This window comes from Hyperolius riggenbachi, chromosome 1, assembly GCF_040937935.1.
Source record: "Hyperolius riggenbachi isolate aHypRig1 chromosome 1, aHypRig1.pri, whole genome shotgun sequence".
NCBI lineage: Eukaryota > Metazoa > Chordata > Amphibia > Anura > Hyperoliidae > Hyperolius > Hyperolius riggenbachi.
In genome coordinates this window covers 505264587-505280686 of record NC_090646.1, presented here as the reverse complement: position 1 = coordinate 505280686, position 16100 = coordinate 505264587, and the positions used below count along the sequence as shown (strand labels likewise).

The window sequence follows — 16100 nt, the reverse complement described above, 5'->3', positions numbered from 1 at the left end:
TAGTTCCCCTTTAAGCATGTTACACTCATCCAATTTTTATTGAACAATGCGTGGCCAATTTTACCATTTCTATGTAGAATGAGGGTCAACAGATTTGAATACTATGAACAGATTGTGTAAGTAAGCTCTCATCCTAAAGCACATGGAAGTCGAAAAACTGGCCAATCGAGATTAGATGTGCGTATATACCCTTAGGCCCTGTTTACACTTAATCAGTTGGTACGCGTTTTTTTTTCTTCTTCGTAGCAGTGCATTGTGAAAAAGATTTCAGTTAAAATGCGTTAAGTGTGAAAGGTGCCATAGGAAAACATGGGCATTACTTTGAAAATCAGTCGTTTTTTCAGTTATAACTGAGAGCAACTGATTAAAGTGAACATCCGGACAAAAAATCTGCTCAGCAGAACTGAAAAGGCTTGGTGTTTCTTTAAAAGTTTCACAGCATCAGAACTTTGTTTTTCTTACCAAAGCATCATTTTTAGCTGCATTTTGAGCTAAGCTCCACGCATCAAAAAAAACTGCCCGGGTTTTTTTTCCCTGATGCTGTGAAAAACATGATGGGATTTCCTATGTTGTTATTCACGTTGCCTAGCAACTGGGAGGGGTGATCAGGACACAGGAGAGTTGGAACTGTGTCTCATGCTCCCTGTCACCTCCTTTCAACCAAAAAGATGGCTGCCCTCATGAACAGTTCCTGTTCTTTTAAAACAGGGTGGGTAAGAGATTATATTACCTATCTATTTTAATTAACATAACTAATGTAACTTAATGACAGTATGTTTGTTTAGGCTGAAGTTCCTCTAAGTGTAAACTGAGCCTTAAGGTAGCCATACACTGGTCGATTTGCCATCAGATTCGACCAACAGATAGATCCCTCTCTGATCGAATCTGATCAGAGAGGGATTGTATTGCTGCCTTTACTGCAAACAGACTGTGAACCGATTTCAACCGTGAAACCGTTTACAATCTGTGGTGGTGCTGCCGCCGCTCCCCCCGCCCGCATGCCCGCATTACCTGCTGCAGCCAGCGCGACTCCCCAGGTCTCCGCTGTCTTCTCCGCTCTGGTCTGGTCTCTGGGTCCAGCATGCTTCACTTCTTCCTGCCCGGCAGGAAGTTTAAACAGTAGAGCGCCCTCTACTGTTTAAACTTCCTGCCGGGCTAAAAGAAGTGAAGCATGCCGGACCCGGAGACCAGACCAGAGCGGAGACGGAGCAGCGGTGACCGGGGTGAGTCGCGCCGGCGGAGCAGGGAATGTATTGCCACTCTATTGCGTCGGTCGTCGGGCACTTGAACGCCTCTAGCGACGCGCTCCCTACCCGCGGGCGATTGACGGTAATTTCCCGCACGGAGCGATCGACGGGATCGATCTATTTCGGGACGAAATAGATCGAAATTTAGCGTGTAGCGTGAACGATGTGACAGCAGATTCGATCCCAGTGATCGAATCTGCTGTCGATCGGCGGGGAATCGGCCTAGTGTATGGCCAGCTTTAGGGTTTGTTTCCCATGAGAGGCTAAAGTGTGCGCTTGTTCGGCAGTTCAGCCTCCCATCTGCTAACCACTGAGCGCATTCCGGATGCAATTTAAAGGACAACTGTAACGAGATGAATATGGAGGCTGCCTTATTTCCTTTTAAGCAATACCAGTTGCTTGGCTGTCCTGCTGTTCCTCTGCCTCTAGTACTTTTAGCCATAGACCATGAACAAGCATGCAGCAGATCAGGTGTATCTAACATTATTGTCAGATCGACAAAATTATCTGCTGGCTTGTTTCTGGTGTGATTCAGACACTACTGCAGCCAAATAGATCAGCAGGGCTGCAAGGCAACTGGTATTACTTAAAAAGAAATAGATAAGGCAGCCTCCATATCCCTCCCATTACAGTTGTCCTTTAATGCAGCGGAACGGTGGCAGCATTTGTAGCCCCGCGTATGTTACCTGGCAGCAAGGGTGACAGATCTTACAGCAAAAGATCGCTCACAAATGGAAAGAGGCATCCTTCTATTCACTAGCAATATCTCCCCTTATTAGAACATTATCTAGGCATGCTACAGTAAAACCCCATCACTGGTGTGAGAACACCATGGCCAGTGGAAGTGTTGGCACACGACCAATCAGGCAGGGGTGCTGGCATCAGATCGGCCAATCAGAACTGCTTGCTGCTCCTTTTGTTAACTGGTTCCGATGGTCTTGTGGGCGGGACCACGGCACCATTATTGGGCCAATCACTGCACTCGATCAGTAGCAGTGACATCTGATAGGTCACTGCTACTGATCAGCGCATCCTTCAAAGTTTGCTTCAGGCAGCAGGAGGTACGTTGCTGCGCTGTCAGCAACGTGCTACACTGTCTGCAGTAGGGAGTCGGGACGGGTAAAATTCTCTGTGCTGCCTGTGTACAGCAATCGTACCGCAGTACAGTGTATTGGGCCCATTGCTTGGTTTGTTTAAAGGGAAATGTACTCCCTGTACAAATACAAGAAGTATGCACTATGGATTGACAGACTACATAATGTGAAGTAAAAATCTGTGGAGGGCAAGCTGTACATGCAAATTCTTCCCCAGCTCATAACAGCTGATGATAAATTACAGGGTATCAACAAATTGTCATTCACAGGTCACAGATCATTTGGCTGTGGTGCACACAGAGCACAGTAACAAGATCAAAAGGGTAATGGGGTTTATTTCATAATGGCCCTTGCTGATGAAATGCTAAGCACACAAAGTGTAGAGATTCAAGACGGACTGGTATTTAAATGCTTTCAAGCCTTTGAGTTTCAAACGCCACGTAAGCTTAAATAATAATTATCACTGTTTGCTTATTTTAAAGAACTGACGGCAGTCAGCAGTATAGAGAAACCGCTACGTTGGCAGGGGCCGGAAACCAAAGGATAAATCAAACAGCAAGTCTAGAGAGAAGTCTTATAGTTTATAAGTAGACTGGGGTCAGTTGAGGCCCTTCCCTACTTGTGTATCTCGCGCAGCACAGGTGGCAGCAGCAAACCATGACACGTGTGTTGCTCTCCCATGCAATCTTCTTTTCCTTATAAGCAATGCCAGTTGCCTGGCTGTCATGCTGAGCTGTAAGCTTTAGTTGTTTTTGAGTCACACACCTGCAGCAAGCATGCAGCCAATGGGGTCAGGCTAGAGTCACAGCATCTGACCTACATGCTAAATCTGGGCGAGAGACTTATAGTATTAGAGGCAGAGCATCAGCACAGAAGTCAGGAAACTGGCATGGCTTATTAGAGAATGAAGATTGCAGCCTCTGTATTCCTCTCACCTTAAGTTCCCTTTAAAATATTCAGGGCTACATTTTTTGAGGGAGACTGAAATAAAGAAATGTTAAATATTAAGATACTGTATATACTCAAATATAAACCATCGAATATAAACAAGGCACTTGTTTTTCCTTGAGAAAACAAAAACATTGTGTGACGCCAATCAGTGGTGTAGCTAAGGAGCTTTGGGCCCCGATGCAAGTTTTACATTGGGATCACCCCCCCCCCCCAAGCACTCTATACATAACAATTAATACGGCACACCAAAACCTGCCAATGGCAAATACAGTGTCAGAGGTGCAAGAAGGGGATGGAGAACAGTTTGTTAATAATTACCACTATTCAAAGTATCTTTAGAAGTGATTTTTATGAGCACAGGATCAATAGAGAGCTAATACCGTAGTTGAGGGAGGGCCCTTCAGGGCCCCTCTGGCCCAAGGGCCCCGATGTGGTCGCTACCTCTGCACCCCCTATTGCTACGTCCCTGACTCCAATATCTACATACCTAAGGCATAAACCCAGGCCACTACTTTTAACATCCTCATATGGCTTCTCTGGTGGTCTAGTGGTCCCCTCCCCATATAGCTTCCCTGGTGGTCTAGTGGCCCCCTCCCTCCCATAAAGATTCCCTGGTGGTCTAGTGGCCCCTCCCTCCCCCATATAGCTTCCCTGTTGGTCTAGTGGCCCCCTCCCTCCCACATATAGATTCCCTGGTGGTCTAGTGGCCCCCTCCCTCCCCCATATAGATTCCTTGGTGTTCTAGGTCCTCCCTCCATCCCCCCATATAGTTTCCCTGGTGGTCTAGTGGCCTACTCCCTCCCCCATATAGTTTCTCTGGTAGTCTAGAGGTCCCACCATCCTCAAATAGCTTCCATGGTGGTCTAGTGACCCCCTTCCACCCCATATCGATTCCCTGGTGGTCTAGTTGCTCCCTCCCTCCCCATATAGATTCCCTGGTGTTCTAGGCCCCCCCTCCACCCCTCCCCATATAGTTTCCCTGGTGGTCTAGTGGCCTACTCCCTCCCCCATATAGTTTCTCTGGTAGTCTAGAGGTCCCACCATCCTCAAATAGCTTCCATGGTGGTATATTGGCCACCCTCCATTCCCCCTTATAGCTTCCCTGGTGGTCTATTGGCCACCCTCCATTCCCCCTTATATCTTCTCTGGTGGTCTAGTGGACCATCCCTCCCCAAACAGCTTACTGATGGTGTAGTGGTCTCCCTCCCTCCCTCCCTCATATTGCTTCCCTGACTATCTAGGCCCCCACCCACCTCACCCAAAGTCTCCCCATAAAGAAGTGGCAGTGGAGGTCTCACCTGACCCAGCTCCGGTATGACAGTGCACGGTGTCTCATATCCGGTCCCTCCTCTGCATTTTAGGAGCAAATTTAAAAAAAAAAAACCTTGCTGTATGTACAGCACCCAATTCTTCTCCGTGGTCCCTCTCAAAGCCCCACTCAAGCGCACTTTTCATTTAATGTATAGTACTGTAGAGGTGTTGAGGTTTCAAATTCTTTGTAACTTTAATATTTTTTTGGAAAAGTACCCTTTGTACATAATCCATTGGATATTATAAAATTAGGCAGTTTTGTTTTTTCCGCCCCAAAACACATAATTAATCAGCCCATGAAAAAAATAAAACAAAGACAATTAGAAAGCATGACCATCAAACATAATGACGCAGCCAGGGGCATAACATCAGAGCAGGCCGCCTTCCCTTCATCTCCTTTACCCACCCCTGGGTTATAGTTGGACAGTCCTTTCTTCCCCATAGTGGCCAGCTTTTCCACCACTCCTCATCTTTTTGTGCACAAAGCACAGAGAGCACTGTTATATTTACTTTGTCCACACTGCACCAGGTCTTCACGGAATCAGTGCTGCCACCCTAAAGTTCCCGATGATGTGTCGGCATGCACTTGGTAAATGTAACAGCACACCCTACGAGACCCTACAGCACCTCCCCCCCCAACCAGTTGCAGGGGTTTCCCTACACACAACATAATTAGAGAGTGCTTCACAGATCCCTACGAAATCTTTATTAGGCAGATAACCCCTCTACAGGTGGGCAACTGTAAATAGCATAAAAACACCAAAAATAATGAAGTCCTGGGTTTTGCAGCAGCACATATCAGTCTGCATCACCTGAGATGCATACATGTAAAATGGCTGCAGCCAAATTACATTGTAGGGTAAAGCCAATAGATGGTTCACCCTGTGCCTGCTGAAAGTCTGTGGTGGGGTCCTATTTCCCCTTTGAGTTGTCTCAACTTGGGGGACGGAAGGCATCACATAATTCGGGCACCAGCTGTTGCCTGGCAGCTGAATGACCGCTTTTTTTTTCTAATTTGAGCTCCGGCAATCGCTGGCGCACAAATTAGTCACCGAGTGCCGCAATAGCTGTAATTTGGCACCCAAATCATCGGCGCAGCTCTGCATCAAAATTAGCTGTATTGCCTGAGACTATCATTATAGACAGATTCAGCATGCAGGTAATCACTCTACCTCCAGCCCACATACATGATTTCCCAAAAGGGACTAGTAAGTCCTACAGGAGAATCTGGGCACCGCTGCTTACATTAGGGGCACGTGTCCCGAATGTTTGATGCTACCGATGTCACTGATCCAGAGTATCATTTTGCCTACCCGTTGTAGCCCATATTCCTTACCTCTTGGAATGGAAGCTGCTACTTTTTATCAATGTAAGTTTGTAATCTGCAACCTTTATTAATTCCTGATCTGTAGAGATGGTCACTGAAATGCTAATGATTCAAACGTTTATGCAAATTTATTGCATATAGAATGCAGTTTGGAATTAGGCCAAACAAAACGGAAAGTAAGTGCATTTAATTGGCTGAATTCCAAACCTCATACAATTTACATGAGATTTGCATATAATTCATATTTGCAACTCAAGGTATCCATACAACTAGGGACTTGGTGGCAAATTGACTATTATTGAATCGGAAAAAAATTGGTGAAGCCAAGAGCATGTCCGATAAACAATGCAACCAATTTTGGGCCGAGCATGTTGATCGGACATGCTGCAAGATGTCAAGCCTTTGTGGTCGATCGGACACAGGAAGTAACGGTGAGCATTATCTGGACAAGTGACAAACCCACTGGCGCTGTCCTCCTAATGTTAAATGTGCCCCCCAGTGCACTATGCTTTACCTTTCCGCATCCACCGCTGGCTCAGGGCTCCAATGCAATCCACATACATGCATCCCATGTAGTTGCCGGAATAACATGGGCCCGGGTGACATCACACGCGCCCCTGTATACGGATTGCGGGTATATGTGGATTGCGGCGGAGCCAGCAGTGGACGAGGACAGGTAAAGTATAGTGTGCCAGGTGGGCAGCATCAGGCCGGCGAGGCAGCGGATGCGGCATGAACACCGATTCCTGATCGATTTTGGCATGAAATCGGGAATCGGCCTGCTGTGTATGGGAAAGCAACAGATCTCTCTCACATCAAATTCTCTTGGTTGAGCTGCACATACATCGTCTGATGTATGGCCACCTTAATCATTTCTGCTGAACAGTGCTGCACATTATATAGGTAATATCCTGTGCCAGAATCAAGCTGCAATTTTTACTGTATGCAAAACAGAGATGCTTCTGGACATTTCTTTTTCATGAAGCATTAGGACTGCTGGGTAACAATATGCCAGCAGAATACTGATTTGGAAGGCAGCTAAATTTCTCTTTATAATTAGTCCACCTAATGATGCAGATTTATGCCAGGAATTTAGAAACTCTTGTTGCATCATGACATTATCATCTGTAAGCACCATCTATTAGTATTTCTATAAATTCTCCTAATGATCAAACTGGGTATGTTTATGGCTTTGCTCTGAGAGACTGCTATTATCAAGGCCGTGTAAAGCTTCTAAATTACCGGTAACAGTACTGGACTAGAGTTATTATTGACATCACTGGCAGCAATTACTGCTTACATGAATTACAATTCTTTATCTGCATACACACTGGTGAAAAATCTTCTGCATGATCATTTTCAAAGAGATTGTGTTCAACACTGGTATCGGATTACATTGCTTCTTAATCTAGCAATATAACTGGATACTTCTCAGCCTGTGTTAGGAGACAGTCTGGTTGCACATGATAAACATATCACTTTGTGCAGTGGACATATTTTGACGAATCATTCAGCTTATCGTGACAGTATTTTCTGCATATCTCAGCAGCGAGGGCTTTGCATCTATTATTATTATTATTATTATTATTATAATTATTAATTTTACTACTACTGTAAAACTGCAATATTTAAAATATCAGCAATAACTCTCCCTTCCTCCCACTAGCCTCTCCTCCCAATTAGAGATGGCCCGAAACCTCTGATTTTAGGTTTGCGAACTTCCACAAAAGTTTGTTTCACGCAAACTTTCGCGAACTGCAATAGACTTCAATGGGGAGGCGAAGTTTGAAAACTAAAAACGCTTATGCTGGCCAGAATAGTGATGGAAAAGATGTTTTAAGGGGTCTAACATTTGAGTTTTTGCATGGATGAGTGGGATAGACAACAAAAGTCCCGGGGAAAAATCTGAATTTGACGCAAAGCAGCGTTTTAAGGGCAGAAATCACATTGAATGCTAAATTGCAGGCCTACCTTGCATCGGGCTGCCACTGCCACCCCTCGATCTCCTCCACACGGCCAGAATGAGGACGAGGGCCATCAAGATCTCGTCCGACCCCTCCCACCCGGGCTGTCGGTTCTTCAAGCTCCTTCCACTGGGCCGCCGCTACAGGGCTGTCCCCACCAGAACCTCCAGACACCGGAGTACCTTCTTCCCCCAGGCGGTACTCCAACTGAACTCGAACCTCACATGACAACTTGTGTTTCTGTTCCTTCTGCATATAACCCCCGCTTGACTGTATGCCCCTCACAATGTTCATGTTTATGTAGCCCTCACTACGCCATATGTATGCAAGTCTATGTATGTATGTACAAATGCTGTGCCATGTGCTCCAAAAACAATTCCAGGCATGTGGCATACTTGGCGAATAAAGCGGATTCTGATTCTGATGTGTGTACATCAATCAGAGAGTGTAATAAGAGTACTGCTTCACACTGACACACCAAACTCACTGTGTTATGCACCGCAAACAGCTGTTTGTGTTGTAATGGCCGTGCTGGACTGGTGCGCACCATGGTGAGATTGCTCTTCCTCAGTGATATCAGGTAATGTCTGACTGCCTTATCAACTTTCGATGGTTCTTTCTCTACCATTGTTAAAGCTTACATCTATTTTTTTAAATTACGTTTTCTGCTGGCTGTTCAGTACCTGTAATGAGAATCTGTTATGGAGGGCAAGTCTGCCATTGTGAGTGACCACGATAATGGCTGCGGAATCAGGGTTCGATTCCATTCCGGAGTGGGAGCCTGAGAACCAGCTACCACCACCACACATCCAAGTAAGGACCCATTTGCTGTATAAGTAATGTACCTGCCCTGACCGTGATTTGCAGACCAGGCATCTGTGGTCAGATGGACCCTTGACCCAGCGCAAGACGAACCAAATCGAAAGCATTTGCCAAGAATGTGTTATGGAGGGCAAGTCTGCCATTCATTCAACTGTGTGAAACTTTCGATGGTACTTTCTCAGTAGCATGGTGACCACGGGTAATAGCCGGGGAATCCTGGTTCGATTCCGGTCTGGAGTGGGAGCCTAAGAAGCGGCTACCACCACCACACATCCAAAGAAGGCAGCAGGCACGTTGTGGGCAAAGGAGCAGGAACGGCTACCACCACACATCCAAGGAAGGCAGCAGGCACGCTGTGGGCAAAGGAGCGGGAACGGCTACCACCACACATCCAAGGAAGGCAGCAGGCACGCTGTGGGCAAAGGAGCAGGAACAGCTACCACACATCCAAGGAAGACAGCAGGCATGGAATGCACGTCCCGAGGTAGTGACCAAAAATAACAATACAGGAGGACTTTTGAGGCCCTGCTGTATATGAGATGAATCAACTTTAAATCCTTTAACGAGAATCTGTTATGGAGGGCAAGTCCGCCATCCATTCAAGTGAAAGGTATGCACTGACTGCCAGGTATAATACAATGTGCAGTCAAAGATGCAGTGAAATGTATGCAGTGACTGCAAACAGCTGTTTGTGTAGTGACGGCCATGCTGGACTGGTGCGCACCATGACGAGAGTGCAGGTGATGGCGGCTTTCCAGCCCATATGGTCGCCGGGCTGAGGTAGCTAAATGACAGAACAGTGACTGTCCAGCTGATCAAATTTCATCTGTCCACAATGAAGCAATGACCTCATTATCATGGGTATCACTTCATCCCCCCCAATTCCACCCACTGGAGAAATGGTGACTTATAAGTTTGATCAAAGCCTGCATGAGGCCACTTGCTGGGGAACATTAGAAGTTCTTAGAGTTGCAAACGCATACTACTGCAGGCAAGTGAAACAGTAAATTGCACAATTCGTGACACTCAGATCAGATACTTGCAGGAATCTCACATACCTTCCAACATTTTGAGATGAGAAAGAGGGACACGTAAGCCACTCCCCTGCCACACCCCTGTCACATCCCTAATCACGCATGCCATAAAGATGTCATAAGAAAAATTTGTTTTATAATTCAAACCACACTTGTCCTTTCTATCCCGGTTCATTTTCCTTAATATTAACATTTTAAAATTAGTGATATATCAATTTAAAGGATGGTAATAAACTTTACAGTCAATCAAACATTTTTAGTAGAGAAATATACCAGTATATATTTACATAGAAAGAGGGACAAAGTCCTGAAAGAGGGACAAATGAGGAGGGAAGAGGGACGGAGGGACAGGGCTCCCAAGCAGGGACTGTCCCTCCAAAAAAGGGACAGTTGGGAGCTATGATCTCATATACCCCAATATCAATCACACAGTCACCACACTAGCTTTGTACTGCTCATTTGAGCAGAAAGCAATCTCGAGGTGTATGGCTACATACATTATATATATATATATATATATATATATATATATATATATATATATATATATATATATATATATATATATATATATATATATATATATATATATATACACATACATACATATACATACACACACACACACACACACAGGGAGGATGGGAGAAGGGGGGAGGTGCTTAATTCTTTGCTCTGCTTGAAGCCCTGTATGGTCTCAGTTTGGCTCTGGATATGGTATACTCACAGTAGACTCACTTTTCAGCACTCCATAAGTCTCAGTATTTCCATCCTACACATCCAGATGCATTTACAGCACAGATGTATTTACAGCATGCGCGATGCAACAAGGTGTTTTAACAGGAATGAGAAAATCAATGCATTTTATGTGTCACAAAGAACTAGACACAGAGGGCATATTTTCTGTTGATACTCATGCTAAAGGAATGTCTACACTCTGTGGTGACACTTATGCAGTTATACATTTACTATTGGACATGCATCAGGGTAACACAGTATACTCTAAGACAGAAGACAATAATGGCAAAACATTAAACTGCTATTTAATGCCCATCTGTTAATAGATTGCTGAAGGGAATTAAATCCATCAAAATGAGGGTATTTATTTTATTATTTATTGGATTTATACATGTCCACTATTCAAACCCACATAATGTGTACTCATGCACTGACCATTTTTGAGTACAGTTTCAACTACAATACTCCCCAATGTTAAACCTATTTCATGGTCAGGTCATGACTTTAATTTTTTTTTCTTTAATATTGAAGCCTAAAGATGTATACACACTTTTGACTTATGGCGAGATCGCTGGGCCGATGCTGACAGACACAAAGGCAGCTGTATAGCCGATGACGCGCTCTTTGGGGGGGGGCAGGCAGAAGGACAACAGAGCAGCACGTACGTGCAGTCACGTGGTGAGCGTGTAAAGAAACGGCAAAATGAAGTTGGCTGTCCCGTGCCCCAGTTGATCCGCATGGGGGACTGCTTGCAGGGCAGCGACCCAGGGCTTCTGTACACAGGCCTGACTATCAGCTGAGGTGGTTGTTATTGGCTGCCTCAGCCGACTTTAGTCATGCAAGTGTACAGGGCTTAAAGAATTCAGATGGTCACTAAACCACAGCTTATCAGTAGAACAAATAATCTATTAGAAATAAAATAAAGATGTATCCATGCTACTCCACAACAGTCGAGCAATTCTAGCATCTGGGAAGCAACTAGCCTCAGCCAAAAAAAAAAAAAAAAAAGGATAGGTGCAATAGCAATATCACTACAGCAAGAATATGTGGATGCAGTGGCTACCCACTTGTCTAGTCCATCCTCTCAAAGCAAAGAAACCACACATAAAGCTGAAATTGCCATTAATCTTCACTGGCATTCATAAGAAAAAAATAAAAAAAAACACAGTTAAAGTGGACTAAATTTACCGTAATTTCTTTGTGAAATCTAACAAACCTGATGCCATGTTATCTCACCGACTAACATTTTATGCATTTGACAGATTCCCCATCAAGCTTTTTTGGGGCTTGAGGGAAGTAAAAGCTAACCTCATCAGGGTAGTTAGGATATTTAAGAAAAAGCTAGAAAACCAGTTTAAAGCTTCTGATAATTTGAAGGCATGAATTCATGAACAGCATTACCCACATTGCTAGATATTTTTACATAAAGCTTAAAAAAACAAAATCACAGCAAGTCCTCAAAAAAAAGCTTAATAAGACCGAGCCCCGATTAATTCTAACTTTCTAAGCACACTACTATAAAAAAAATCAATACATCCTTGCTCAACCACTTACAGCACCACTGAATAGCACATTACATCAAGCCACGTTTAAAACAAAACCACACACGGCCACAATAAGTATGATACCTAAACCCAACTCAGATCACACAGATTGCTAATGCAAAAACCATTATGAACATACTGTAGATAGCAAAATATTAGCAAAGATTTTGATTCTGGAATCAAGGGCTTTACCCTGGGAAAACAAACAAGGTTTATACCATGAAGACAACTAGAAATAGCATTATGCACCAGATACAATAGTGGTGGCATGGAAACTAATCTAGTATCTTTTAATTCATTTAAATGCAGACTTATAAATATAGCCGTCCTCAATAACTATTTTCCCAGTGTATGAAAGTATCAAAGCAGGCCCGGTCCACCCATGATGACAAGTGAGGCGACTTCCTCAGGCAGCAAAAGTCTGGGGGCAGCACCAGGAAGAAACAGGAAGTGAAAATACTGCCTGGCCAACCTATACTTGGGGAAACTGTACTTGGCTAACCTATACTGGGGGCAACTGTGCCTAGCTACTACTAGCACTGAGGGCACCTATACCTGTTTCATTGTATGTGAGAATGACTGGTGGGGTAAGCAGCATGGCGTAAACAGTACGCAAGTACATTGTGGTGAGAGAATCCAGAGCTTACAATTAGTAGGTTGTACAGCCCAGGAACAATGGGTCATATTAACTAAATATTGGTAGCATTGCCGTGTCCAGAACACAGCAATTTTACCAGTAATTATGCCAAGTATGTAGCATGTGTTGTACAGTTAGTGCAACCTATGTTACCTAGGTAACGTTCAAGTTGCTAGAGAAATGCGTGTTTTGTAAGTAGTGCAATGTGTGTTACTCTGGTAACATGGGATGCATTCATTTTGCAACAAGCACTAGGTAATCTGCATGATGGTAAAATTGTTGTGCGCTGCCTGCACATGGCAATGCTATTCACATTTAGAGAGCGTATGGCCCAATATCATGTTGGAAATGGTCAATAAGATGGTCATTTTTCTAGCTTAAATGCAAATGTATTTTTTGGACTATAAGACTCACTTTTTCCCTCCAAAAGTGGGGAAAACAAGTTACTGCATCTTATACAGTAGTCCAAATGCAGGAAGTTCCTGACTTGTGAACGCCAATGTCGGGGACTCCTTGTACTGTGCCCATGCAGAGGAGGACACAGGGGGACAAACTGAGGACACAAGGAGGACACAAAGGGGCGTAGAGGAGGACACAAAGAGGACAGAGAAGGACACATTGGGACACAGGAGGACACAAGGGAGACAGAAGATGACACAAGGAGACACAAGAGGTACAAGGGGGCATGAGGTACAAAGGGGGCATAACCCATAAGATGCCCCTTAACCGTGGATGCACCAGGTTTAGTATATTTTTTTCCCCTGGTTTTTGTCCTCTAAACTAAGGTGCGTCTTACGGTCAGGAGGGTCTTATAGTCCAAAAAATACAGTAATTACATGTAATTTGAAATTGAACCAATGCATATTGACAATGCATTTAATTGACCTAATTCCAAGCTGCATACAATATGCAATAAATCTGCATGCAGGAAAAAAAATTGCATTTCATTGACCATCTGTAATCAGGAATTATCGGGAATGCTGGTTACCCAGTACAATAGATCACAGCCTGATCAGAACTTCTTCTATTGTGTATTGGGTGAAAGGCATGAGTCAAATGAATTAAAGAGACTCCGTAACAAAAATTGCATCCTGTTTTTTATCATCCTACAAGTTCCAAAAGCTATTCTAATGTGTTCTGGCTTACTGCAGCACTTTGTACTATCACAGTCTCTATAATAACTCAACTTATCTCTCTCTTGTCAGACTTGTCAGCCTGTGTCTGGAAGGCTGCCAAGTTCTTCAGTGTTGTGGTTCTGCTATGAACTCCCCCTTCCAGGCCCCTCTATGCACACTGCCTGTGTGTTATTTAGGATTAGAGCAGCTTCTCTCTTCTCTCTTATCTTTTACAAGCTGGATAAATCGTCCTCTGAGCTGGCTGGGCTTTCACATAGTGAGGAATTACAGACACGGGCAAAGCTGTTTGCAGGAAGAAAAGAGCAGCCTGAAACTTCAGTGCATGGGGGAAAGAAACACACAAATGATCTCTTGAGATTCAAAAGGAAGGGTGTATACAGCCTGCTTGTGTATGGATGTATTTTCTATGTGTGGACATACTGTACATCAACCTACTTCCTGTTTTGGTGGCCATTTTGTTTGTTTATAAACAAACTTTTTAAAACGGTTTTTAACCACTTTTAATGCGGCGAGGAGCGGCGAAATTGTGACAGAGGGTAATAGGAGATGTCCCCTAACGCACTGGTATGTTTACTTTTGTGTGATTTTAACAATACAGATTCTCTTTAAGGACTAAAATAAAGTACATACATACATAGAGCAAAAAAAGTGAGGCAGGGTTTTTTGGCGCTCGGCAGCTCCTGAATTGGGCGTTGCTATAGCCACAATGCTATAGTGCACGGTCCACCTAGCCGTAATTAATGAATCTGAATTACTTCTCCCTCCGAGCTGCTTCGACTCAGAGGGGGAATAGTAATTAAACTGACATGTATGCCCAGTAAAGGCATGGCATTTCTAGACACGTGAAAATTATATAGGGATATCAGTTATAAAATGAAACCTGCACAGTGAATATGGTAATAATATTAAATTCTTAAACATATTTTGCCATAAATTAAATATCAATTTTACCTCATTGCAAAATCTTCTCATCCTAGTCCCTTAATCTTTCCATCTTTATGGATTCTTTGCAGGACAAAAATAAATAAAATACCCTTCATATTAATTATTTGATGAAAATGTCTAGCTTGTGGAGCCTCCACATTCTTATTTCTTCAATCTAGAAGATGTTAGCTGAAACTCACAAAAGTGAGTACACCTCTAGATCACTGGGAGATTCAATAAAAGTGATCAGCTTGGGACACAGTTCTCTGGCTTCTGTACAAGACTTTACCTGTTCTTTCAGTTTTCTAACGTTTTCACTATAAAAAGAACCTTACCTTGATCTTTGAAATTTTGGCTGCATTTGGATTTTCAGAGTCCTTGCTGATCGTTTTCTGGGTTGGCTGCTTTGACGTACTCCCTACTTTACTGCTGTCAGGTTTCTGCTGTAAAATAAAAACAAGATTAAGATACAGAAAGTATCAACATTTATACGCACAGTACCATACATACAGTATAAATATTAAGGCCCTGTTCACATTAGCAATTGCGGACGGCCGTGCGTTCGGAACGCAATGCATACGAACGAACGCCATCTGCATTTGTATGCGTTGCGTAGCTGATCCCATTTACTGAAGTGAATGGGTCAGCTGCGCGTTTCTGGAAAAAATGCGTGCAGCAAGCGCTCCCGGACCACACCTGCAGTCTTTGCACTGTCTGTCGTGCGTGTTGGCCTCCTGCACGCGTTCCCGAAACACGGATGGGAATGCGTGCAGTGTGAACGCCCCTGTAACTAAAAAAAAAATGGAAGCCAACAGCAAAAACCTCATGAAGCCCTTGGCCTCAGAAACATTTTACAATAACTAGTCCTAAGGCCCGATTAAAAACGGGCACTAGGCTGTGGTGGCGCCCTTCCCCCCCCTCGCATTGGTTTCTCTATCAGCGCGCATACATTGCCACCGCACGCGCACCCGCCCCGTGCACGCAGTCCTCTTCTGCCGCACGCCATTCCCCCCCACCTCTCGGCTGTGTCTCTGCGCAAAGACAAAAGGCACTGACACACGCACATAGTACGCAGGGACACTTGCCAATTATTAGGTAGGATGCTATCCCCCCTTGGATAGGTGGTTATGATGAACTATAATTGCCTCCCCAAAAATACAGAGCACAAACACAATCGCTATGGGCCCAATTCGATTCCCTTTTCTCCTAAATTTTCTCCCAGGTGATATTTTCACATAAAATGCTTTTCAAGCCACCAGCAACAGTACTTTTTAACCTAATGTATGGTGCTTTTCAAATGCAGTGCTGTTAACTTATTTTAAACAGAAGATAAAAATGATCTCCTATGATAAAACATAGTAGAAAAAGTGA

At 44.0% G+C, this 16100-nt stretch overlaps 1 protein-coding gene across 16 annotated transcripts in view; it reads right to left on the bottom strand.

The window, feature by feature from the left end:
• The window catches only part of RIMBP2 (RIMS binding protein 2), a 591563-nt gene that overhangs the window by 515428 nt on the left and 60035 nt on the right, over window positions 1-16100 (bottom strand). For 15 of the 16 annotated variants that reach the window (XM_068243476.1, XM_068243541.1, XM_068243461.1 and 12 more), the window contains one exon: window positions 15065-15172. In XM_068243476.1, the coding sequence (XP_068099577.1) occupies window positions 15065-15172 (108 nt within the window). The remainder of the gene's footprint in view (window positions 1-15064; window positions 15173-16100) is intronic. The other variant, XM_068243468.1, reaches the window with a different exon arrangement.